This window comes from Dreissena polymorpha, chromosome 6, assembly GCF_020536995.1.
Source record: "Dreissena polymorpha isolate Duluth1 chromosome 6, UMN_Dpol_1.0, whole genome shotgun sequence".
NCBI classification, from domain to species: domain Eukaryota; kingdom Metazoa; phylum Mollusca; class Bivalvia; order Myida; family Dreissenidae; genus Dreissena; species Dreissena polymorpha.
Window position 1 is genome coordinate 85312842 of NC_068360.1, and position 27358 is coordinate 85340199.

The 27358-nt window shown below is 38.8% G+C and overlaps 1 protein-coding gene across 1 annotated transcript in view; it reads right to left on the reverse strand.

The window, feature by feature from the left end:
* The window catches only part of LOC127833288 (probable ubiquitin carboxyl-terminal hydrolase FAF-X), a 101439-nt gene that overhangs the window by 13927 nt on the left and 60154 nt on the right, over positions 1 to 27358 (reverse strand). The window contains exons 41-57 of the mRNA XM_052358461.1: positions 25387 to 25528; positions 23225 to 23310; positions 20595 to 20686; positions 19599 to 19719; positions 19164 to 19239; positions 18640 to 18704; positions 18275 to 18387; positions 13503 to 13678; positions 13086 to 13177; positions 10656 to 10797; positions 9902 to 9986; positions 8679 to 8833; positions 7751 to 7921; positions 4489 to 4641; positions 3827 to 3995; positions 3395 to 3503; positions 885 to 978 (exon numbers count right to left, since the gene is read on the reverse strand). Of these exons, the coding sequence (XP_052214421.1) occupies positions 885 to 978; positions 3395 to 3503; positions 3827 to 3995; positions 4489 to 4641; positions 7751 to 7921; positions 8679 to 8833; positions 9902 to 9986; positions 10656 to 10797; positions 13086 to 13177; positions 13503 to 13678; positions 18275 to 18387; positions 18640 to 18704; positions 19164 to 19239; positions 19599 to 19719; positions 20595 to 20686; positions 23225 to 23310; positions 25387 to 25528 (2041 nt within the window). The remainder of the gene's footprint in view (positions 1 to 884; positions 979 to 3394; positions 3504 to 3826; positions 3996 to 4488; positions 4642 to 7750; positions 7922 to 8678; positions 8834 to 9901; positions 9987 to 10655; positions 10798 to 13085; positions 13178 to 13502; positions 13679 to 18274; positions 18388 to 18639; positions 18705 to 19163; positions 19240 to 19598; positions 19720 to 20594; positions 20687 to 23224; positions 23311 to 25386; positions 25529 to 27358) is intronic.

Below are 27358 nucleotides of genomic sequence, written 5' to 3' on the forward strand. Positions count from 1 at the left end.
TTTATGCACATGCATTATGCCCAGTTTTCTCAGAACACGACTCACATGATACACCAGATCTCATAGCACTAGACAAAGTTTAGGGATTCATACATAATTATAATTACATTTGCATCTAATTTTGCAACAAAAGTTATTTCAGAGTAAAACAATGATTACTTAAAGTTAACAACATTTGAACACTTATACTAAAACATTTCAAGGATGAAACATTTGTTCATGTTTATCAGCTAAAAGCTTGAGGGATGTCATAATGGAAGGAAAGTCCATGTGTTTATCAGGAAGCAGAATGCATTACTTCAAAGATATAACTTTCTCATGATTATCAGTTTAAAGGACATGGGATGTAATTTTCAAAATCTTCATGTGTATTAGAAAGCAGTCTGCAAAATTCCATGGATGCAACTCTCTCTCATGTTCATAAGATAAATGCATTATTAATCAGTATAAACATTTCATTGATTTAATTTTTATCTAATTTTTAAGAAAGGTAATTTTTTCTCTCGTATTTCAAGATGTTATCATTTTTCTTAAATGTATTTTTCTTGCATTTCAAGAAAGGCAAATATTTATCTTGTTTTTATATGGAAGTAATTCTTTCTCTTGTATTTCAAGGGAGATAATTCATTCCCTTGTATTTCAAGGGAGGCCGTTTTTTCTCTTAAGGAGGTAATTCTGTCTCATTTATTTTAACGGAGGTAATTTCTTCTCCTGTACTTTCAGTGTGGTAAATCTTTCTCCTGTATTGAAAGGGAGGCAATTATTCATCTCTTATTTCAAGGGAGGTCATTTCTTTTTTCTTTATTTTAAAAGTGGTAAATTTTTCTCCTGTATTGCAAGGGAGGCAATTATTCCTCTCTTATTTCAAGGGAGGTAATTCTCACCCTCTCCAGCTCTTCATTGAGCCACTCTACGGCCATGGTCCAACGTCTCTTCAGATCAGTGTTGCTCTGTAACATCTGCTGGGCAGGTGGGCAGCTGAAAGAGATAAGGACAATATGTGTCTTGTTCTGTGAAAAATTGGGCAAAATGCATGTGCGTAAAGTGTCGTCCCAGATTAGCCTGTGAAGTCTGCACAGGCTAATCTGGGACGACACTTTACACACATGCATTAAGCCCAGTTTTCTCAGAACATGACACATATTAAGAGGTCAACTACTGAAAACTGTTATTTTTCTTTTGCAGTCTTTTCATTTAACTCAACAAAAGTTGTGAACAGGTCTGAACACTGGTGTCTTACCAGGCCTCGACACTAACGGTGGTCCGGGGACCCGAGGCCCCCAGATTTCGGCGAGGACCACCAGTTCTTTCAAGATGGGTGGTCCTCCGGGAACCCTAAATTTATAGAACCACTTTGTCTCGATTGACCATTTGAATTTTTAAAAGTGCCTCCAATTTTTAAAGAGCGGCGTATAAAAAAAATTGGTAAAATCTTATCCGAAAATGTACTGCGAATCGAAAGCACGCGACTGAGCATGAGCGGCCAGCGTATGTCAGTATTAAATATTGATTTTCGACGATGTAAGCGACCTACAGTGCAGAGAGTATATTGAAATTACTGAAGTGTGTAAGTGTTACAAACGGTGTTTTTACTGCTATTGTCAAGTTTTATGGGGGTTATTATCGGATTATCGGATTATTTATGGCTCCTTCATGATATTGAGCCCCCAAAAAAGTAACACTGGGACAAACTGTCACGACGATCAGTAATTATAATAATTATAAGAGCCGCTATTTCTTTAATCAAAACCATAGGCGATCGGGCTGGCATAGCATTTAATTTCTCCACAAAAACACATGCCGGTATACACTTTTTTGTACAGGTATTTGTGAGCATTTTTGTTTAAAAGTTCCATTATTATAATGACCTTGGAAGGATATAATTTGATTAAGATACCAACAATTTCTGAAATAAAAAGTATATCGTTAACTTGGTGTACTATATTTCGGATATGTTAAAATTCGGACATTTAAAGATAGTGACATGCATGTGTTTGTTTGTTGTTGATAGTTAAAAAAAAATATGCTTTATGTTATTTCAGGCAACTAGAATAGATGGTGGTAATTATCTGGGCCTTTCTGTCAGGAAATAGGCGTGAACAATTATAATTTAATTGATCCTGGAAATCATCCACCACTAACAGAAAACGTTTTAACAACAGAAGCTGATGTATGACATGTCCAAATGACCATATATAACTGTTTAACAAATTAAGTGAGATGATTTACTTTCTGATGTTTTCTTTTTCTTTTTCCCTTTCAAATGATGTAAATTGGTGTGATTCTATGATTAAATAATTAATTTTGAAACATTTAGGCAGCATATTGTTTAATACATTGAAGTTAACATTGTTAAATTATTTTGGTTATCTGTGTTGTTTATCAAGTTGAAAAAATGGTATTTATATACAAATAAAGCTTATCAAGATTTATGAAGGTATGACTAATGAAGGTACTTATTGTTTTTTATGTGATAAAATATACTTTTTAAAGTGATAATATAGGCAATGACATTAATGTAGTAAGGTTTCTTTAAATGGTTGTTCTTATTAATAAGGTTGGAATAATCGACAGTTTTTACGGCGCGAAAAAGTTGCAACAAGTTTTGTTGAGCCAGTGAAACCCCTGAATGCGCGTAATTACCTTTTATTTCTTAAAAGTTTATATTAAGAACTTCCGAAACGCTAAGTTGTGGCGGCGTAGGGCAATGCTGAAGATGATTATGACAAGGATGACGATGCTGATGATATTGATGAAATGCATGATATCAAAAGTTTACAAGACAAGGTTATGAGCTTTTAATGGGTCTGCTTTAAATGGCAACAGAATTGAATATAGGAAATAAAAATGTTTTAAGTATGCTTCTTGTACTTATTTGCCCTTACGCCGAGAGTAGCTGTGTGTTGAAACAAGAGGACTCCCTAGTTTGGGTGAGGGCCACCAAAAGTTGAAAGTAGGGTTCCCTCCGGGTACCCTGTCAAAAAAGTTAGTGTCAAGGCCTGCTTACCACTGGGGACAAACTGTGCACTCATTACGGAAATGAAATAAAACTTTCAGACATGAAATGGAATAAGACTAACATGTTTCTTTAAATTTAATTTGTAGATTATTCATCTTTCTTGAACAGATAGTTCAAGCCATAACATGTTTTAATTTTCTGAAAATGCAATAGTGATGCAAACAGACATTACAGTTACTCTATTGAATTGACATCCCTTAAACACATAAACCTTTCACCCCTTTGCTGTCTTCAAAATTTGCAGTATAACCATGAAAGCAAACCCAAATTGTAATATATTGTTACCAGACACAGAGAAAATATTTCATTTGTGCTTATTTTAAATTCTGCCTTGGCCACCCATTGTATACAATGACAGATATCTTGTGAACTTACTGCATGAACAGTGCGACCATCATCTTGATGCACTGGTAGGCCCTCTTCTGGTAGTGACTCTTTGACCTTTGTATGGTGTCCAACAGGCCGTCACGGTCATCTGGGATACCTGAGATACAACATAAACATGAAAACATTGGAGCTGAGCTCTGGGAAGGGTGAGCTTAATACATGTTTGTAAAGTGTTGTCCCAGATTAGCCTGTTCAGTTTGCGATGGTTCATTAAACCTTTGAGAGCGTTGTGTATGCAATGGTTCTGCTTACCTTTCAAAGCGTTGTGTATGCAATCATTCATTATGACAGTGTACCTTTGAGAGCGTTGTGTATGTAATGGTTCTGCTTACTTTTCAAAGCGTTGTGTATGCAATCATTCATTATGACAGCGTACCCTTGAGAGCCTTGTGTATGCGATGGTTCATTATGACAGTGTACCTTTGAGAGCGTTGTGTATGCGGTGGTTCTGCCAGGAGTCCTCTAGTAGCAGCATCTGTAGCAGCAGGTCGAGGTAGGGCCGCAGTTCGTACGTGTACGAGTAGGCTATCTGCCATAGCAGCTCACTGAGCACTGTAGAGGAGAAGTGGGGGTTCTCCCAGCAACAGTACTGAAACGAGAACATTATACATATAGATATGAGCCTCGTTTTATGAAACCTGGGCTCAATGCACGTGCGTAAAGCGGCGTCCAAGATAAGCCTGTGCAGACTGCATAGGCTAATCAGGGACAACACTTTCCGCTTTAATGAATTTTTTGTGTGAAGGAAAATCCAGTCAAAGCCAAAATTGTTGTCCCTGAAGTGCAGGTTCTCCCAGCAACAGAACTGCAATGGGAACATTATAGCACATGCACAAGGGCTATGATGGCCCTTAATCCTTAATATGAATTTACTTTAAGTCACATAATTTTTTAACTTCTGGGCACATTTTTATTTTTGCACTCAGTTGTCATTAGAACACAATTTACTAAAGAAGGGCTTGCAGGCTTGTAAAATTCCATAAAATATCATTGAAGGGTTTTCAAATGATTGTCAGAAACATTTTATCAGACTGTCTGACATAGTTCACTTATATTGGAAACACTTATTAACCCCCACATACCCTCAGGAGTCTTGTGGTGTCCTCTGTTGTGTTACACTCCTCTAGTAGTTTCTTCACATAGCTGGTGCGGGCAATTAGGATCTCCGCCACCTGGGGCTGGATCTCCATTAGGATCTGGTCTCCGTAGGGGTTCGCCAGGGGGTCCTTGCCAGGCTAGAGGGGTGGGGGGAAAGACAGAGGCAGGGATAGCATTAGGCACGTAAGCATACAGCATCAAATGAGCATCACATTTAGAAATCATCACAATCTGTAAACTAGAACTCACTTAACCAACTGAGAATTATTGTCTTGGGAAACTAAACTAAATGCATGTGAATAAAGTGCTGCCCCAGATAAGCCACTGCAGTCCGCACAGGCTTATAAGGCACGATATTTTCCGCTTTAGTGGATTTTTGTTTAGAAAGGACCTTCTTTTAACAGAAAATTCCATACAAGCGGAAAGTGTTGTCCTGCTAAGCCTTTGCTGACTGCACTTGTACACACATGCATTATGCCCACTTTGCTGACTGCACTTGTACACACATGCATTATGCCCACTGCTGACTGCACTTGTACACACATGCATTATGCCCACTTTGCTGACTGCACTTGTACACACATGCATTATGCCCACTTTGCTGACTGCACTTGTACACACATGCATTATGCCCACTGCTGACTGCACTTGCACACACATGCATTATGCCCACTTTGCTGACTGCACTTGCACACACATGCATTTTGCCCACTGCTGACTGCACTTGCACACACATGCATTATGCCCACTTTGCTGACTGCACTTGCACACACATGCATTATGCCCACTTGCACACACATGCATTATGCCCACTTTGCTGACTGCACTTGTACACACATGCATTATGCCCACTGCTGACTGCACTTGCACACACATGCATTATGCCCATTGCTGACTGCACTTGTACACACATGCATTATGCCCATTGCTGACTGCACTTGCACACACATGCATTATGCCCATTGCTGACTGCACTTGTACACACATGCATTATGCCCATTGCTGACTGCACTTGTACACACATGCATTATGCCCATTGCTGACTGCACTTGTACACACATGCATTATGCCCATTGCTGACTGCACTTGTACACACATGCATTATGCCCACTTGCACACACATGCATTATGCCCACTTGTACACACATGCATTATGCCCACTTGTACACACATGCATTATGCCCACTTGTACACACATGCATTATGCCCACTTTTGCTGACTGCACTTGCACACACATGCATTATGCCCACTTTGCTGACTGCACTTGCACACACATGCATTATGCCCACTTTGCTGACTGCACTTGCACACACATGCATTATGCCCACTTTGCTGACTGCACTTGTACACACATGCATTATGCCCACTTGTACACACATGCATTATGCCCACTTTTGCTGACTGCACTTGCACACACATGCATTATGCCCACTTTGCTGACTGCACTTGCACACACATGCATTATGCCCACTTTGCTGACTGCACTTGCACACACATGCATTATGCCCACTTTGCTGACTGCACTTGCACACACATGCATTTTGCCCACTGCTGACTGCACTTGCACACACATGCATTATGCCCACTTTGCTGACTGCACTTGCACACACATGCATTATGCCCACTTGCACACACATGCATTATGCCCACTTTGCTGACTGCACTTGCACACACATGCATTATGCCCACCTTGCTGACTGCACTTGCACACACATGCATTATGCCCACTTTGCTGACTGCACTTGCACACACATGCATTTTGCCCACTGCTGACTGCACTTGCACACACATGCATTATGCCCACTTTGCTGACTGCACTTGCACACACATGCATTATGCCCACTTGCACACACATGCATTATGCCCACTTTGCTGACTGCACTTGCGAACACATGCATTATGCCCACTTTTGCTGACTGCACTTGCACACACATGCATTATGCCCACTTTGCTGACTGCACTTGCACACACATGCATTATGCCCACTTTGCTGACTGCACTTGCACACACATGCATTATGCCCACTTGCACACACATGCATTATGCCCACTTTGCTGACTGCACTTGCACACACATGCATTATGCCCACCTTGCTGACTGCACTTGCACACACATGCATTATGCCCACTTTGCTGACTGCACTTGCACACACATGCATTTTGCCCACTGCTGACTGCACTTGCACACACATGCATTATGCCCACTTTGCTGACTGCACTTGCACACACATGCATTATGCCCACTTGCACACACATGCATTATGCCCACTTTGCTGACTGCACTTGCGAACACATGCATTATGCCCACTTTTGCTGACTGCACTTGCACACACATGCATTATGCCCACTTTGCTGACTGCACTTGCACACACATGCATTATGCCCACTTTGCTGACTGCACTTGCACACACATGCATTATGCCCACTTTGCTGACTGCACTTGCACACACATGCATTATGCCCACTGCTGACTGCACTTGCACACACATGCATTATGCCCACCTTGCTGACTGCACTTGCACACACATGCATTATGCCCACTTTGCTGACTGCACTTGCAAACACATACATTATGCCCATTGCTGACTGCACTTGCACACACATGCATTATGCCCACTTGCACACACATGCATTATGCCCACTGCTGACTGCACTTGCACACACATGCATTATGCCCACTTTGCTGACTGCACTTGCACACACATGCATTATGCCCACTGCTGACTGCACTTGCACACACATGCATTATGCCCACTGCTGATTGCACTTGCACAAACATGCATTATGCCCATTGCTGACTGCACTTGCACACACATGCATTATGCCCACTGCTGACTGCACTTGCACACACATGCATTATGCCCACTTTTTCCAGAACGCGGCTCATATATTAATGAAGCTAAGACAGATCGTCCAAAAAGCATCAAATTAAAACATCATAATAATCACTGTAAACAAGAGCTCACTCTACCAACTGAGAATTTCAAGATTGATCTGACGTTCCCATGTAAATCTAAGGTGGCCATTTGCTGCTATAATGAGAAGGGACATACATCATTAAGATACTAATAACACTATTAGCACTTAATGATAAGGCAGTATCATTTCAGAATAACATATCACGATCTCCTAAAATAAACAAAAGTATATGTCGGGAAATTTTTCCCACAGTGAATTCAGAAATTGTTGTCCTTTTTAAAAATGGCAAAATGTCTTAGAGTTCATGGTTGTTTGCTTTCCACTCACCACAGAGGAGGTGCACTTGGCGGACACATCACAGCAGCGCACCAGCTGTGAGACCACCGAGTACAGCTTGCTGAACTCCGCATACTGGTATTTGATTGGTGGGCCTGGACCGTCGTCAAGGGCTACCATCATGAACAGCTGGGGCACGTTCAACTTCAGCAGGTGACGTTTCTAGAACAATTTACCATGCAACTATATATTTTGAAAGAAAGAAGTCGATGATCCCTGCCTCCTACCTATTTTTAGGTGAAATAATTTCTTATTGAGTGGAGGCAAATTACCACAAAATGATATCTACTAGGCCTTTGGCTTTACCAGAAGTCAATTTGAAATAAATGGGCTCAAACTAAAAAGCTGATAAACAAGCAAATTCATTGAATTGATATCCCCCACCAATATACTTCTTGACACAAAAGTTTTTTGGACAGATGGACAACGCCAACGTGCATCATCCTTTTATTCATATATATATACTCATACCAAGTTTGAATGAAATCCGTCAAAGCACTTCCAAGATATGGCTCCGGACACACAAAAAAAGCATTTTTCAAGATACAAAGGGCCATAACTCCTTTATTATCCAATGCTGTACAATGCCATTTGGCGTGCATCATCCTCTTATCCATATATATACTCATACCAAGTTTCAATGAAATCTGTCTAAGGACTTCCAAGATATGGCTCTGGACACAAAATAATTTTTCAAGATACAAAGGGCCTTAACTCTGTTATTAACAGATGGTGTACAATGCCGTTTGGCGTGCATCATCCTCTTATCCATATATATACTCATACCAAGTTTCAATGAAATCCGCCAAAGCACTTCCAAGATATGGCTCCAGACAAAAAAGTGCCGGACGGACGGACAACGCCAAAACAATATCCCACCGCCTATGGCGGGGGATAATTAAGTTTATCAGAATCTCACCTCCTGTACACCAAGGTTAGAGTACATGAGGAAGAGATGGAAGTACTGCTGTAGGTGGCGCCCGTGTTCAGACACCTCCTTCTTTAGTAAGTTCAGAACGGCTACCAGCAGGTGGTCACTCAGGGTAGCAGCAGGGTCTGGGGAGCAAACAGCTCCTGTAAGGGATAAATCATTGTATGTAGAACATTGGGATAGGGGTCTGTGTAGCAAATAGCTACTGGAAGAGATAAAATATTGTATGTAGAATATTGGGATTGGAGTCTGAGGAGCAAACAGCTCCTGGAAGAGAAATAGAACATTGTATATACAACCATGTAGAATTGGAGTCTGCAGAGCAAACAGTGCCTAGATGTAACAAAACATTGTATACAAACTCCACATCGGAAAACAGGGATTAATGCATGTCAATTAAGTGTCATTCCAGATTGGTGTCTTTTATCTGCATAGTTTAATCAGGGACGACATTTTCCAATTTTATGGAATGTTTATTTGAAGGGAGTCTATTCATAGCGAAAAACCACTTTAGGCAGAAAGTATTGTCACTGATAAGCCTCTGTGGACTGCATAGGCTTACCAGGATGACACTTAATGCACAGACATTAAACCCTGTTTTCACAGAGCACGGTTGCTATAGATCAATTAAGCACTGCTACAATTTTTGGTTGCTTATGTTAAAAGTTTGGTTCATGCTGACCACAGCACCTAGAAAAGGAATTGACACAACAAATGCAGTATTAGATAAATGCCGTCTCACTGACTGCTTTCAGTGTAATATACAGTCAGTACTGTGCATTATCAACATTATTTTATTTTTGATAATTTAGGTGCATTTTTTCATAATCAAAATAATACTATTCCAGATTTCAGGTGGATTTTGATAAACTCAAACTTATACTATTCCGAAGGTGAAAAAGAAGTCAATAAATGTTTAATAGATCAAGAAAGAAATTCTTCTTATTGTGGATCTGTTAAATTTATCACGTTTCCAGGGATGTATACTATATTTTGACAACATATTCCCACACTCACAGTTAATGTTCTGTGACCATGGAACATGAGAGTTCTCTGCAAAACCAAAATAGCCCAGCATATATATATGGGCTCATTGGCTCAGACTTATTTATATCCCTGTTAACTGCATATACTCAAACTGAAATAAATACACTCCAATGTTCAATAGTTGTCTGATGAGGTCCGTCTTACGAGATAGCTAGTATACTCACCCTGCAATGCCTGCGTAGGGAATGGTCCGTCATTCAGAGAAAAGTGAGCTAGACACACCACTACCTTGCCAAACGCATTGCGCACCTATGAATACAAGGAAACACAATGTAGCCTCGCTTTGTGAAAAGGGTGTTTAATGCATGTGCATAAAGTGTCGTCCTAGATTAGCCTGTGAAGTCCACACAGGCTAATCAGGGACATCACCTTCCGCTTAGACTAGATTTTTTCTAAGAAGAGACTTCCTTTAAACGAAAAATATCATAAAAGCACGACTCAATCATATTGTATAGGAATCATAGTTGCAACAAATAACTACATTTACATGGCTACCTGTGTGCAATTATAACGCATAATATTGTGAAAAAGAAAGCATGCTCTGGGTTCCTTGCAAATCCAATTAAGACAATTATTTACACTTTAACATTGTTTATTAGTAAATATACAACATTTTGTAGTTTGGATGCGTTAGAAATAAAGCCTTGATTTTATTTAACCCTTAACCACTTAGAAATGTTTTTTGACCCATTTGTAGTCTCTCAGAAAGTTAAATTTAATTAAAGACCCTTCTTACTAGATTCAAGTTTTAAAGGCTTCATTTTCAACCCTTAGATACAGATGAGCAGCAAACAGCATAAAACCTGAACAGCGACTGCAAGTTACTCGCAGGCTGTTCTGGTTTTATGCTGTTTTCACATAGACATTTTGACTTTGCTTCTAAGAGGTAAAGGGATTCAAGACTCGACTCATCCCTACCTCAGAGCTGGGGCATTCCAGAAGATACTCCGCGAACCTTCCCGGCTGTAAGAAGAGGACGTGCTGGGCAAACCATGTACGCACATTCTTACTGGAACTAAAGTTGCTGGTCAGAGCCTCGTACCACTCTGTAGCAGCACCTCTGTAATCCATATATTTGTAAAATAATGATTAAATATTTAATTGTAAGTTTGAACTTTCACCTTTATTTTCTATGTTTTGTTGTTGTTGTTATTCTGATTGTGTGTTTTCATGTTGAAATTAATGCTTCATTGTTTTTGACAATGAGCTGTACATGCTTAAGTTGCAAATAAACTGTTCTTTTTTATTCTTTTAACCGGGGAATCCACGCACGAATACTGAGTAAACATTTTTTGTTCATATCACAAAAGCCCATAGCAAAAGCATTTCCAACGAATCTTAGTTTAACAAGAGATGTGTTTGTCAGAAACACAATGCCCCCTATTGCGCCGCTTTGAAGCCATAAATTTGACCTTTGACCTTGAACGATGACCTTGACCTTTAGCCATTCAAAATGTGCAGCTCCACGAGATACACATGCATGCCAAATATCAAGTTGCTATCTTCAATATTCAAACAGTTATGACCAAACTTTAACGAAGGTTAAAGTTTTAGGAACGAAAAAAACAATGATATTTGACCTTTGACCTTGAAGGATGACCTTGACCTTTATTTTTCACCACTCAAAATGTGCAGCTCCATGAGATACACATGCATGCCAAATATGAAGTTGCTATCTTCAATATTGCAAAAGTTATAAAAGCTTAACCAAGGATACAGTTTTGTGACACACACATACAATGACTGACTGACACAATGACAGACAGACAGGCCAAAAACAATATACCCCAGATCTTTCGATCTAAAAATGGCTTCCATTCCACTGGAGATTTAGTTAATAAAATGTAGTAGACTTTTGAACTGCTATGGATATGACCAATAAACAACAAAATATAGCCTTGGACATAACAATACAGATGCATTTAATTTTATTTACATAAAATTTCTCGGAATTGTAAAATCTGTCATTTTCTTTGATTCTTTAATGTGAGAATAACAAAAAAATCTTTGACAAAAGCCTACAGACATAAACTTGAACATAGAAAGAACAAGAGCTGTCACCATAGGATGACTTATGCCCCCTATAAACACCTGAAAGAAGTTATGAGCTTTTTTTGAAACTTAAACGCAGATTTTGAAACCTAAACGCGGACACTAAGTTCAAGGTCAAGGTCACAGGGGTCAACATCTTTGTGTGTATGGAAAGGCCTTGTCCATACACATGCATACCAAACATGAAGCTTATATCTCAATGGACATAGAAGTAATGAGAATTTTTCGCAACCTAAATGCAAAGTGTGACGGACAGACGGACAGTCCGCTCACTATATGCCCTCCTTCGGGGGCATAAAAAAGGGCTCCACGGTTGGAGACATATGCCCCCACAAGCAGGGCCTTGACACTAGATTGTTTGCAACAAAACTGACCATAAAAGTTAATCTTGTCATATAAGTGTATCTTAGCTGCTTAAATAAATTTTTAGTTGACAAAGAGTTATTGATCGGAAACAATTTTCACACTTATTATGACAGTGACCTATGACCTAGTGACAATTTCAATAGGTGTCATCTACTGTCCAAGGCCAATGCACATGGGAAGTATCAAGCCAATTGTCAATCTGTTTACAAGTTATTGATCGGAAACAAACTGATCTACCAATAGACCAACCGACATCCAGCAAAACATTATACCCCCTCTTCTTTGAAGGGGGCATACAAAAGTAAATGACAACTTATATTGGTATGCAGTATTGTGGTGTTTTTTTTGCGATTTGCAACAATATTCGAGTGATATTAAGGTGGTCAGTTAAAATACATCCCTCATGGGTAAGCTGGTTTTACCAGTACTAAGTGCACATACTTTTGCCAGTAACTGAAAACTGTCATCCTTGAAGCAGAGGTGGGGGAGAGGTGGGGGAGAATAGCCGTATAAAGTATTTCATGACCTATCACCTTTTTATTTGACTCTGCCAGGAATCATGAGAACCCCTATTACATACATAAACTTGACAGATTTTTATCTCTGCAGACTTCTTGAATATTCTTTTACTTAATCTAAGTTTTTTGAATTTTGTGATACAAACTGATTTTTGTAATCATTTTAAGTGTTTGGATAACAGAACCACGCTATCTGTTTGCCAAACTGGATAAAGTTTTAGTGTTTGGGTGCTTTGTATCAACAACAGAATTTGGGATATATAACTGTTTTTAAATTTAAAGAAATATATCTTATTAGAGTAAACTGCTTTTAGACATTGATAAACAATAATTCAGTATTTGGTAACGTTTGCAATATTCACAACAGCACATGGTAGTGTTTGTGTTATCCAGATTACACATATGTACCTACCGTAGAGATTTCTTGGTATGAAAGCCGACAGTGAAGAGGAACTTAGAGGCAAGGTCTGTACTAATCATAGCCAGCTGCTCAACATCTGGGGACTGAAAACAGACATGTGCCTTGCTATTGGAAAACTGGGCTTAATGCATGGGATGACTTTACCCACATGCATTAATTCCCATTTTCCCAGAGCTGGCTTAATTAGATCATGCATACTTGTAGTAAAGATCTATATGCTAAGCAATTAAATTAAAGTAGCAAAAAAAGTAGGAAAAATTATTAATTATGAAAAATCTCACATCTGTTCAATGAAAACTGTTGCTTTTCATATGTAAACTTGATCTGGCTTTTAAAAAGTCAATGTAAGTTTACAATTAAATTTTTAAATATATTTCAAAGCAATACAATCGTTATAACCTCACATACCAGTTTCTCCTGCGAGACGTTGGTGTGTATGTACATCTGGTTACAGGTGAGGAGCTTTCTCATGAACTGGAAGTATTCCGGACTAAACTGTGTCCTTTCATGCATGAACATGATGTTCTGCTTGCGCACACACTTCTCTATCGCACGTGGCATACGCACTATACTGGATTTGTGAGCTGTAACAGAGAGAATGATCAACACTAGGTGGTCTGTGAAATACAAGACTATACTGGCTTTGTGAGCTGTAACAGAGAGAATGATCAACACTAGGTGGTCTGTGAAATACAAGACTATACTGGCTTTGTGAGCTGTAACAGAGAGAATGATCAACACTAGGTGGTCTGTGAAATATAAGACTATACTGGATTTGTGAGCTGTAACAGAGAGAATGATCAACACTAGGCTGTCTGTGAAATACAAGACTGTACTGGATTTGTGAGCTGTAACAGAGAGAATGATCAACACTAGGTGGTCTGTGAAATATAAGACTATACTGGATTTGTGAGCTGTAACAGAGAGAATGATCAACACTAGGCTGTCTGTGAAATACAAGACTGTACTGGATTTGTGAGCTGTAACAGAGAGAATGATCAACACTAGGCTGTCTGTGAAATACAAGACTATACTGGATTTGTGAGCTGTAACAGAGAGAATGATCAACACTAGGTGGTCTGTGAAATACAAGACTATACTGGATTTGTGAGCTGTAACAGAGAGAATGATCAACACTAGGCGGTCTGTGAAATACAAGACTATACTGGATTTGTGAGCTGTAACAGAGAGAATGATCAACACTAGGTGGTCTGTGAAATACAAGACTATACTGGATTTGTGAGCTGTAACAGAGAGAATGATCAACACTAGGTGGTCTGTGAAATATAAGACTATACTGGATTTGTGAGCTGTAACAGTGAGAATGATCAACACTAGGTGGTCTGTGAAATACAAGACTATACTGGATTTGTGAGCTGTAACAGAGAGAATGATCAACACTAGGTGGTCTGTGAAATACAAGACTGTACAGGATTTGTGAGCTGTAACAGTGAGAATGATCAACACTAGGTGGTCTGTGAAATACAAGACTATAATGGATTTGTGAGCTGTAACAGAGAGAATGATCAACACTAGGTGGTCTGTGAAATATAAGACTATACTGGATTTGTGAGCTGTAACAGAGAGAATGATCAACACTAGGCTGTCTGTGAAATACAAGACTGTACTGGATTTGTGAGCTGTAACAGTGAGAATGATCAACACTAGGCTGTCTGTGAAATACAAGACTGTACTGGCTTTGTGAGCTGTAACAGTGAGAATGATCAACACTAGGTGGTCTGTGAAATACAAGACTATACTGGATTTGTGAGCTGTAACAGAGAGAATGATCAACACTAGGCTGTCTGTGAAATACAAGACTGTACTGGCTTTGTGAGCTGTAACAGAGAGAATGATCAACACTAGGTGGTCTGTGAAATATAAGACTATACTGGATTTGTGAGCTGTAACAGAGAGAATGATCAACACTAGGCTGTCTGTGAAATACAAGACTGTACTGGATTTGTGAGCTGTAACAGTGAGAATGATCAACACTAGGTGGTCTGTGAAATACAAGACTATACTGGCTTTGTGAGCTGTAACAGAGAGAATGATCAACACTAGGCGGTCTGTGAAATACAAGACTGTACTGGATTTGTGAGCTGTAACAGTGAGAATGATCAACACTAGGCGGTCTGTGAAATACAAGACTGTACTGGATTTGTGAGCTGTAACAGTGAGAATGATCAACACTAGGCGGTCTGTGAAATACAAGACTGTACTGGATTTGTGAGCTGTAACAGAGAGAATGATCAACACTAGGTGGTCTGTGAAATACAAGACTATACTGGATTTGTGAGCTGTAACAGAGAGAATGATCAACACTAGGTGGTCTGTGAAATACAAGACTATACTGGATTTGTGAGCTGTAACAGAGAGAATGATCAACACTAGGCTGTCTGTGAAATACAAGACTGTACTGGCTTTGTGAGCTGTAACAGTGAGAATGATCAACACTAGGTGGTCTGTGAAATACAAGACTATACTGGATTTGTGAGCTGTAACAGAGAGAATGATCAACACTAGGTGGTCTGTGAAATACAAGACTATACTGGATTTGTGAGCTGTAACAGAGAGAATGATCAACACTAGGTGGTCTGTGAAATACAAGACTATACTGGATTTGTGAGCTGTAACAGAGAGAATGATCAACACTAGGTGGTCTGTGAAATACAAGACTATACTGGATTTGTGAGCTGTAACAGAGAGAATGATCAACACTAGGCTGTCTGTGAAATACAAGACTATACTGGATTTGTGAGCTGTAACAGAGAGAATGATCAACACTAGGCTGTCTGTGAAATACAAGACTGTACTGGCTTTGTGAGCTGTAACAGTGAGAATGATCAACACTAGGTGGTCTGTGAAATACAAGACTGTACTGGATTTGTGAGCTGTAACAGAGAGAATGATCAACACTAGGTGGTCTGTGAAATACAAGACTGTACTGGATTTGTGAGCTGTAACAGAGAGAATGATCAACACTAGGTGGTCTGTGAAATACAAGACTGTACTGGATTTGTGAGCTGTAACAGAGAGAATGATCAACACTAGGTGGTCTGTGAAATATAAGACTATACTGGATTTGTGAGCTGTAACAGAGAGAATGATCAACACTAGGTGGTCTGTGAAATACAAGACTATACTGGATTTGTGAGCTGTAACAGAGAGAATGATCAACACTAGGTGGTCTGTGAAATACAAGACTATACTGGATTTGTGAGCTGTAACAGAGAGAATGATCAACACTAGGTGGTCTGTGAAATACAAGACTATACTGGATTTGTGAGCTGTAACAGAGAGAATGATCAACACTAGGTGGTCTGTGAAATATAAGACTATACTGGATTTGTGAGCTGTAACAGAGAGAATGATCAACACTAGGTGGTCTGTGAAATATAAGATGTTCATTAAAGCCTCACCCGGGGAAAACTGGACTAAATGCACATGCATTAAGTGTGGTCCCAATACACACAAGCTAATCAATGGCCACACTTTCTGGGCTTAATGCACATGTGTGTTGTCCCAGATTAGGCAGTGCAATCCGTGCAAGCTTATCAATGACAACACTTTCCACTTAAAAGTCGATTTTTACCATTTAGAGACTCCCGTTAAAAACATACCTTAACAGCTTCAAGTGTTGTCCCAGATTAGCCTGTGCGAACTGCCCAGGCTAATCTGGGACAACACTTGAAGCACATGCATTAAGAACAGTTTTCCCTGTGCGGACTGCCCAGGCTAATCTGGGACAACACTTGAAGCACATGCATTAAAAACAGTTTTCCCTTTGCGGACTGCCCAGGCTAATCTGGGACAACACTTGAAGCACATGCATTAAGAACAGTTTTCCCTGTGCGGACTGCCCAATCTGGGACAACACTTGAAGCACATGCATTAAGAACAGTTTTCCCTGTGCGGACTGCCCAGGCTAATCTGGGACAACACTTGAAGCACATGCATTAAGAACAGTTTTCCCTGTGCGGACTGCCCAATCTGGGACAACACTTGAAGCACATGCATTAAGAACAGTTTTCCCTGTGCGGACTGCCCAATCTGGGACAACACTTGAAGCACATGCATTAAGAACAGTTTTCCGACAGTAAGGCTCATTTACATTACAAATTAATCAGCAATATGATGCAATAATTTCCAATGTGGATATCACTGGTTTTGTTGTAAAATTAATCAGCAATATGATGCAATAATTTCCAATGTGGATATCACTGGTTTTGTTGTAAAATTAATCAGCAATATGATGCAATAATTTCCAATGTGGAAATCACTGGTTTTGTTGTCAAATTAATCAGTGATATGATGCAATAATTTCCAATGTGGATATCACTGGTTTTGTTGTCAAATTAATCAGCAATATGATGCAATAATTTCCGATGTGGATATCACTGGTTTTGTTGTCAAATTAATCAGCAATATGATGCAATAATTTCCAATGTGGATATCACTGGTTTTGTTGTCAAATTAATCAGCAATATGATGCAATAATCAGCAATATGATGCAATAATCAGCAATATGATGCAATAATCAGCAATATGATGCAATAATTTCCAATGTGGATATCACTGGTTTTGTTGTCAAACTATTTCATGTGGTAATGTATGTAGTATTAACAAGAGTTGTCCCACCATAGGGTGCTTGACTATTCTTAGCCTTTCATGTAAAAATGAACTGTTTTTGTCAGTCACCTTATATAATGACCACAAAGACACATTTGAAGTTGAATATCTGTAGTACTTATACATTTTTGTACATTTAAAGATGAACATTTGTAAATTAAAACAAGAATTGTGACCATGCCAAGAAATTTACTTTTAAAATGTTTATCCTTTAGTTAAGCTGAATTAAATTAACTTTGCAAGCAAGGTCTGTATATAAGCTACTTACACAAAATATTCCAGTGCAATACCTCTGTTAAAACTGCTGTTATGAAGCAAAAACCATTAACCTATTTTAAGTAAAAGTAACCTTGACCCAACTAGGCCCCAAATTCATTTGTTTACCTATGTTAGCATGTAAGCTGACAAAAATAAACAAAAAAAGCTCAATACCTTGATCCAAACTTAATATATTGAGTGGAAACTTTTTTTTATAACACATTAAAACCAAACTGTCTCTACAAAACTGAAATTGTAAACTGAAGAAACTCCCTGGAGATCACACATACTTATAGTGAGATCCTGAACATTCTTAGAAATGATTTCCTCGTCGCTGTCATCTTGACGCTCGTAAAACAAGATGTAAGCATTCCACCAACGCTTCTGACGCCGGATCGTCATTCTGGAGGTAAAATTCAGCTTTTATGTTACTATTAGCCCAAAGACAAGTATACAATTGTAATTGTATTGAGCATATATATAATTATTTGAAAACACTATGTTCCATATTTATTTCTCAAATTCTGAAAAAATATTATACAAATAGAAAAATGTGACTGCAACAACAAAGTTTTTACATATTTGGAAAACCAAAGACACATATGAATGACTGCATTCACACAATATGTCACACACAATATATTATTTATATTACCTTTTTAACATGTGATCAAACACTTCACCCATGTATTCCCCACCAAAGCACTGGTTCTTCATTTCCTGGAAATAATAAGAATTAAACCTACATTGAGTGTTCCAATAACATTAACCATCAACACAAATTTAATTCGTATCAGGGATCATCCTGTTGTTCGCCAATTGAGCCATTTGCACAAATATTTAGAAATCACTCAAGAAAATGTCAAATGGCTCATATGCCACAAAACCCCAGCTTCATCTATTAGATTAATATCATTTTTGTATTGGTATTTAGGCATGATGTACGGACTGGTTTATGTATAAAACACACTATCTATAACCTAAGTTGGATGTCCTTTTGGCGCACTTCTCACCTTGGGAACCAGGGTTCGATCCCTATTTCCTGGCGCATTTGAGTTTGGTGGGTGGTCACCGTACCCCACAGGTGATGATTCCTCCGGGTACCCGGCCCAAACCCCCCACACCACAAGACCACATCAAAATTGAAAATCTTTCAGTAATAACTAAAAAGCTGTTTACCTCATCATCATCCATCTTGCACTCGGACACGTCTCCATCATCAAACTTGTACCACTTGGCATCACTATCTGTGGGCCTGCAAATAGAAACTACACTGATTACTGGCAAGCCTTCTTTAACACCAGGATGATATCAGCTTCATTTTTCAGTAATATAGATTAACATAATAATTTAATTATATTTCATGGTGTACAAAGTGTAAGTGGAATTTCTTTTCACATTTTTTATTTACATTTAGTTTAAACATAGTCATTTTATCTCGATGGCAATGAAAGCCAAAAGCTTAGACACATTAAAGTCTGTGACCTGGGTAGAACCATTCCTGAGCGTCTTTGGGGGAGATCTAAAGACACTCCCAAAGTGAGGATCAAACCTGTGTTCACTGGTACTCCAAAGCTTTACAATTAAAGAGACAACCTCCAGCAATATGTGTACCTATGCAGGATATAAGAGTAATAGTGTCCCCCGCTGGCCTGGCCACTGTGTACCACCACACCTATCAACTTGTAGCGGCTACTCTGTCCCTTTTCATCACAGTCTGTGTCGATAATCTCACCTGAAGAACACCGCATGATTTTACACAAGGTTTATGATACAACAATCACTGCTAACAACATTATATTTGTATCTGGAGAGGTAAACATCACTTAAGCCCATTCAACTGTACCTTTCCCTCCCAAAAGCCAATTTAACTCTAGCCTCCCAAAAATAAAGCCAATTCTTATCTCCCCTACCCTCACTCAAGCCCGTTCACATCTCCAATCCACTCACAAAAGCCCATTCACATCTCCCCTCCCCTCACTAAAGCGCATTTAGATCTCCCATCCCCACACTAAAGCCCATTCACATCTCCCCTCCCCTCACTAAAGCCCATTCACATCTCCCCTCCCCTCACTAAAGCCCATTCACATCTCCCCTCCCCTCACTAAAGCGCATTTAGATCTCCCATCCCCACACTTAAGCCCATTTACATCTCCCCAACCCTCACTAAAGCCCATTTACATCTACCCTACCCTCACTAAAGCCCATTCACATCTCCCCTCCCCTCACTAAAGCCCATTCACATCTCCCCTACCGTCACTAAAGCCCATTCACATCTCCCCTCCCCTCACTAAAGTCCATTTACATCTCCCCTCCCCTCTTATAAAGCCCTTTTACATCTCCCCTACCGTCACTAAAGCCCATTCACATCTCCCCTCCCCTCACTAAAGTCCATTCAAGATTTAATGAATATCACTTGCACATCTACATAGACTGGTTACTGCTTTTTGTCTGGGTTGCATTGCACTATGTTTTGCCTAGGCTGTGTTGCGGTATGGAGGTGGCCGATTCCCAGTGAAAATTCCGGATGGGTTAATGCCTCTTGGAAGGGAGTAAGCTATGGATAGCAAGTTAGTATTTATGATATTAAAAAAAACTTATAACAAATACCTTCTATTTTAGCCAGACCCTGGGTGGTGTAAGGCTCCATGTCAAATTCACGTGGAAATGCAAAATAATCATTGAATTTTATTGCACTTTCCCTGAAACACAATAAGGTATACAACTTAAATATTACATGTTTTACTTCTATTATATCTGTATGTGAATAAGCAACAAGATTATAGAATAGTTGAGTGCCCTGCACTGTTCTTTTTTGGTCCTCTATCTTGCTGTTCTAGATTGACCCCCCCCCCCCCACCCCCACCCCCACCCCCCTCCAAACTAGAGCCTTGTCACAGACGTGAGGTATACCCCCACGTGCCGCATTGACACAGATTGTTTTTGCATGCTGTCTTCACAAATCAAGAGAATGTAATTTATGGCAATTTTTAAGAATTATTATGCCATTTTTATTTATAGCCATTTTGACCTTTGAACTCTTGAATTCTTTCCCATGACACTCCGTCCAATGACTGTGAACAAAATTAATGCACAGAGTCATTTTAAAATCTCACAATGAATGACATAGTTTTGGTCCAGACAAGATCATTTATTGCCATTTTTGACCTTTGAACTAAAAGTGTGACCTTGACCTTGGAGATATCTACATAATTCTTTCGCGCGACACACCGTCCAATGATGGTGAACAAAATAGCCAAATGATTAAAAAAATCTCACAATAAGCGCCATAGTTATGGCCCGGACAAGCTCATTTATGGCCATTTTTGACCTTTGAACTCAAAGTGTGACCTTGACTTTGGATATATCACGTAATTCTTTCGCGTTACACACCGTCCAATAATGGTGAACAAATATGCCAAATGATTTAAAAATCTCACAATGAACGACATAGTTATGGCCCGGACAAGCTCATTTATGGCCATTTTTTACCTTTGAACTCAAAGTGTGACCTTGACCTTGGAGATATCGACGTAATTCTTTCAAGCGACACACGGTCCAATGATGGTGAACAAATGTGCCAAATGATTTTGAAATCTCACAATGAACGACATTGTTATGGCCCGGACAAGCTCATTTATGGCCAGTTTTGACCTTTGAACTTTAAGTGTGACCTTGACCTTGGAGATATCGACATAATTCTTTCGCACAACACACCGTCCAATTATGGTGAACATATGTGCCAAATGATTTTAAAATCTTACAATAAATGACATAGTTATGGCCCAGAAAAGCTAATTTATGATCGTTGAACTCAAAGTGTGACCTTGACCTTGGAGATATCCACATAATTCTTTTGCGCGACACACTGTCCACTGATGGTGAACAAATTTGCCAAAAGATTAAAAAATCTCACAATAAATGACAAAGTTATGGCCCTGATAAGCATTTGACCTTTGAACCCCAAGTTTGACCTTGACCTTGAAGATATCAACGTACTTTTTTCACACGACACACCGTCCAATGTTGATGAACAAATATACCAAGTCATTTTAAAATCTAACGATAAATGACATAGTTATGGTCCGGACAAACTTTAGGTTTAAAACACACTAAGTGACCCCGTGACCTAGTTTTTGACCTGGCATGACCCATATTCACACTTGACCTAGACATCATCTAGATACAACTTGTGACCAAGTTTGGTGAAGATCGGATGAAATTTCATGACAGACCGACAAAGTGACTCCTTTATAGCCCCCATTACCAGTAATGGGGTATAAAAAGTGAAAATCTGTTAAAATTTAACATGTTTTTGCAAATATTAGCTGGTAAATGATTATACTATTATCTACAGCCTGAAAAACAGGTGCTTGATTAACAAATCCCCGCATTTATTAAATAATTACATAATATCACTAGATTGATCTGGATGTCCACTGTGCCCCTTTAAGCAGCAAGCTGTATGTTATGTGATCCTAGATCTTTCACTTTATCAGTTCACTGTTCATGATCATAATCCGGATTTTTTATGTGTTAAAGTGTTAGTCTTCTTTAACCGTTTCCCACTTAGAAGCAAAGTAAAAATGGCTATGTGCAAACAGCATAAAACCAGAACAGTCTGCGAGTAAGTCGCAGTCTCTTCAGGTTTTATGCTGTTTGCTGCTCATCAGTATCTAATGTTTGGAGATGAAGCCTTAAAAATTTGAATCTAGTAAGAAAGGTCTTAAATTGAATATAACTTTCAAAGGAACTACAAATGTGTGAAAATACCTACCTACGTGATAAAGGGTTTATCAATAGAGTAAATATACGTTATCATGCTTGTCAATTCACATGGTGCGTGTTTAAAAATAGTTGTTTTAAATAATTAGGAATTAATCCCTAAACAATAGCTGAAGAGTTCTTTAAATAGTTAGAAATCTACAAAATAGTGACACTCTGGGTAAAAGGGGCTTAATGCATTGAGGTTGTGTTGTCCCAGATTAGCCTGTGCATTTAGGTTGTGTTGTCCCAGATTAGCCTGTGCATTTAGGTTGTGTTGTCCCAGATTAGCCTGTGCTGTCTGGATTTTCATTAAGAAGAGACTTCCTTTAAACAGAAAAATCCATGAAAGCCAAAATAGTTGTCCCTGATAAGTCTGTGTGGACTTAACAGGCCAACCAGTCTGGGACGATACTTTAGGCATGTGCATTAAGCCTGCTTTTCCCAAATCACTGCTCATATAAACAAGTACCCACCTCTCCCAGTCATAGTCGAACCTCTTCAGCTGTATGGCCAGCACCTTGGGTAACTTCCGTATAACAAGACGCTTAACAGTATCAACCTGCGTATAGACATGTGGGAAATTTAAATACATGCATATTTCTTTCTTGAACTGCAATATGATATTCAACACGAGTATTGTTAAACAAAGGCAAACATGAAATATCAAAATAGGCTTTCAACAGAAGATTTTCCAGACATTGTCATTCATGCTCTTAAAGTCCAGCACATGAAAAAACTGAGATCCCAGCTGTGCATACCTTCTTGTAACATTTATCCCAGTCCTATCTCTAAAGTACACACCACCTTGTTAAATTTATCACAACTGTTCTCAGCTGTACATACTTCTTGCTACATTTTTTCCTGTGGTATGCAATACGTTCATGTTACATTTACCACAACAATACCTCAGCTATACATTCCTTATTATTACATTTATAATTGTTGCATTTATCACAGCCATATCAGACTGTATTTACCAGCTTGTTACATTATTCACAGTGATATCAGATCTGAACATACTGTCTTATTTGATTATCACAGTAATATCCCAGCTACATAATACCTCACTGTTTCATTCATCATAGTAATATCAAAGCTGTATATTCCTCCTTCTTACTTTTATTGCAGTGCCATCATATCTTAACATACCTTATTGCTACAATTATCACAGTGATATACCTTCTTGTTACATTTATCAAAGTGACATGCATTGGCCCCTTTCAATACGTTCTTGATACATTTATCACAGTGATATCCAGGGATCATATTTTCCCGCAACATCAATCGGTCCGGATATATATGGGGAAAAGTATCCGAAAATGTGTGTCCGAAATCATGACAAATTACGTTAAAATATATACCATTGATTTTGCCATTCATGAAGGTGGTATAATACATGTACAAGTAAAATTTCCTTAGGCATTTTTTTAAACGGAACGAGTTTTCTCAACTGGTTTTATCATTTGGTATTTCATTGTTGTTTTGTGTGTTGTTGTTGTTGTTGTTGTGTGTTGTTTTATCAGACTTTTTTCATCGTTGTCAATATTATTAATCTGTGTAAGTCGATGTTTTTAATTGTTGTTGACTCGATAATATCTTACCAACATGCACTGAACCAAACAAATGTCTGTGCGTAGGTTGGCTACTGACAACAACAAACCTAATAATTAAGAAATAATTTGTTGTCAAATAACCCACGTCCGATAGTTAACATGAGTATGGATTTAATCACGAGAGCGAAGCATTTGAAACCACGCATCTAATTTTCCGGTCGTGAGTTTTTCAACAACTAAGTATTAAGTACACGAATTATTTCGATTCTAACACGGTTTTACTAAAGATTGATTCAATGTATATTATTTTTCTTGTGTACTATTTTATGTGAAGTAAATAAAAAATACTTTCGGCTGTTCTGTTGATCAGATCTGCGACTTTCATTCATAATTACATTACCGGATTATTACGCTGGTGGAAAATGTATCGGCATGTTTTGTTTAGTTACAGCGCGTGCATTCAGACGCGTCTTTTCGGATGCGTCTTTAATCCGCTGTTCACAAGTTTTTGATTCTTGGTCTGACGTGCAATAAACCGGCCCTGACCGGTTTAGAGACTGCAGCGAATGGTTTATCACACCTACTTGAGATAAGAATGTCATTAGGGTGTGTTAGCATGTACACTGTGTAATCAATTTCATGACATGGGAATTTTAATAGCAAACAGAATCGGACCGACTGTTTGGGATTTTCAATCGGTCTTTCATGACCCCAATCGGTCTAGGACCGTCAAAACCGAAAAAAATATGATCCCTGGTGATATCTACACATACCTTCTTGTTACATTTATTGCAGTGATATGCCTTGGCCTCTTGTTACATGAATCACAGTGATATGCATCGACTCCTTTCAATACCTTCATGTTACATGAATCACAGTGATATCTACTCATATCTTTTTGTGACATTTATCACAGTGATATCTACACATACTTTTGTGTTATATTTATCACAGTGATATCACACATGCCTTTTTGTTACATGAATCACAGTGATATCTACACATACCTTTTTGTTACATGAATCACAGTGATATCTACTCATATCTTTTTGTTAAATTTATCACAGTGATATCACACATACCTTTTTGTTACATTTATCACAGTGATATGCATTGGCCCCCTCTAGCAGGTCTCCCTTGACATATTGCTCCAAGGACTCTCGCAGGTTGTGGTGGTTGCGGATGTCCACGTTGAGGGAGGTGAAAGGTTCCTCACGCTGGTACCTGACACAGAACATTGTCACATTTATCGCATCTGTATATTCACCTTGTTACATTCTGGTACCTGACATAGCACAAAATATGGTCACATTTATCGCAATGATCAGGCAAAACACACACTATGGTCACATTTATCACAGTGATCAGACAAAACACACAATATGGTCACATTTATCAAAGCTGTGTGTACAACTTGTGTACATTCTTGTACCTGACAAAACACACAATATGGTCACATTTATCACAGGGATCAGACAAAACACACAATATAGTCACATTTATCGCTTTGTGTACAACTTGTAACATTCTGGTACCTGACAAAACACACAATATGGTCACACTTATCACAGGGATAAGACAAAACACACAATATGGTCACAATTATCACAGGGATCAGACAAAACACACAATATGGTCACATTTATCAAAGCTGTTTGTACAACTTGTGTACATTCTGGTACCTGACAAAACGCACAATATGGTCACATTTATCACAGGGATCAGACAAAACACACAATATGGTCACATTTATCACAGGGATCAGACAAAACACACAATATGGTCACATTTATCAAAGCTGTGTGTACAACTTGTAACATTCTGGTACCTGACAAAACACACAATATGGTCACATTTATCAAAGCTGTTTGTACAACTTGTGTACATTCTGGTACCTGACAAAACACACAATATGGTCACATTTATCACAGGGATCAGACAAAACACACAATATGGTCACATTTATCACAGGGATCAGACAAAACACACGATATGGTCACATTTATCAAAGCTGTGTGTACAACTTGTAACATTATCACAGTTTCTTGATCTGCTAACTGACAGAGGACAACAAAGAGGTTCTCATTTATCATCAGTGTATCACTGATGGAAACACATCTTGTTTTATTTATCATGCCACATCTAAAGAATACTTAATTCATGTCAATACAAGAGATGTGTTCGTCAGAAACACAATGCCCCCTATTGCGCCGCTTTGAAAAAAAATAATATGTTTTTTGTTTTTTTGACCTTTGACCTTGAAGGATGACCTTGACCTTGGACTTCCACCACTCACCATGTGCAGCTTCATGAGAACGCCGCTTTGAAAAAATAACATGTTTTTTTTAACTTGAAGGATGACCATGACCTTGAACTTCCACCTCTCAAAATGTGCAGCTTCATGAGAATGCCGCTTTGATTTTCTTTTTTTTGACCTTTGACCTTGAAGGATGACCTTGACCTTGAACTTCCACCACTCAAAATGTGCAGCTTCATGAGATACACATGCATGCCAAATATCAAGTTGCTATCTTCAATATTGAAAAAGTTATGGCCAATGTACAAGTTTTCGGACGGACAGACGCCATATATTTGACATTTGACCTTGAAGGATGACCTTGACCTTCACCTTTCACCACTCAAAATGTTCAGCTCCATGAGATACACATGCATGCCAAATATCAAGTTGCTTTCTTCAATAGTGAATAAGTTATGGCCAACGTTTAAGTTTTTTTTCAGACGGACGGACAGACTGACATACACACATACTGACATACGGACTGACGGACAGTTCAACTGCTATATGCCACCCTACCGGGGGAATAATAAAAGAGAATGGAACATGAAGGACACTATTTTAAAGCAGCGCTAAATAGAACCTCACAGACACTATTTAGCAAGTAGCACAGAACAGAAACAGACCCTGTAGGACGTTTAAAGCATAGGTAATAGAAACAGAACATGTAGGACAGTTTTAGACTAGAACAGCATAGAAACAGGACTTGAAGGACAATGTTTAAAGCATAGGTAATAGAAACAGGACCTGTAGCACAC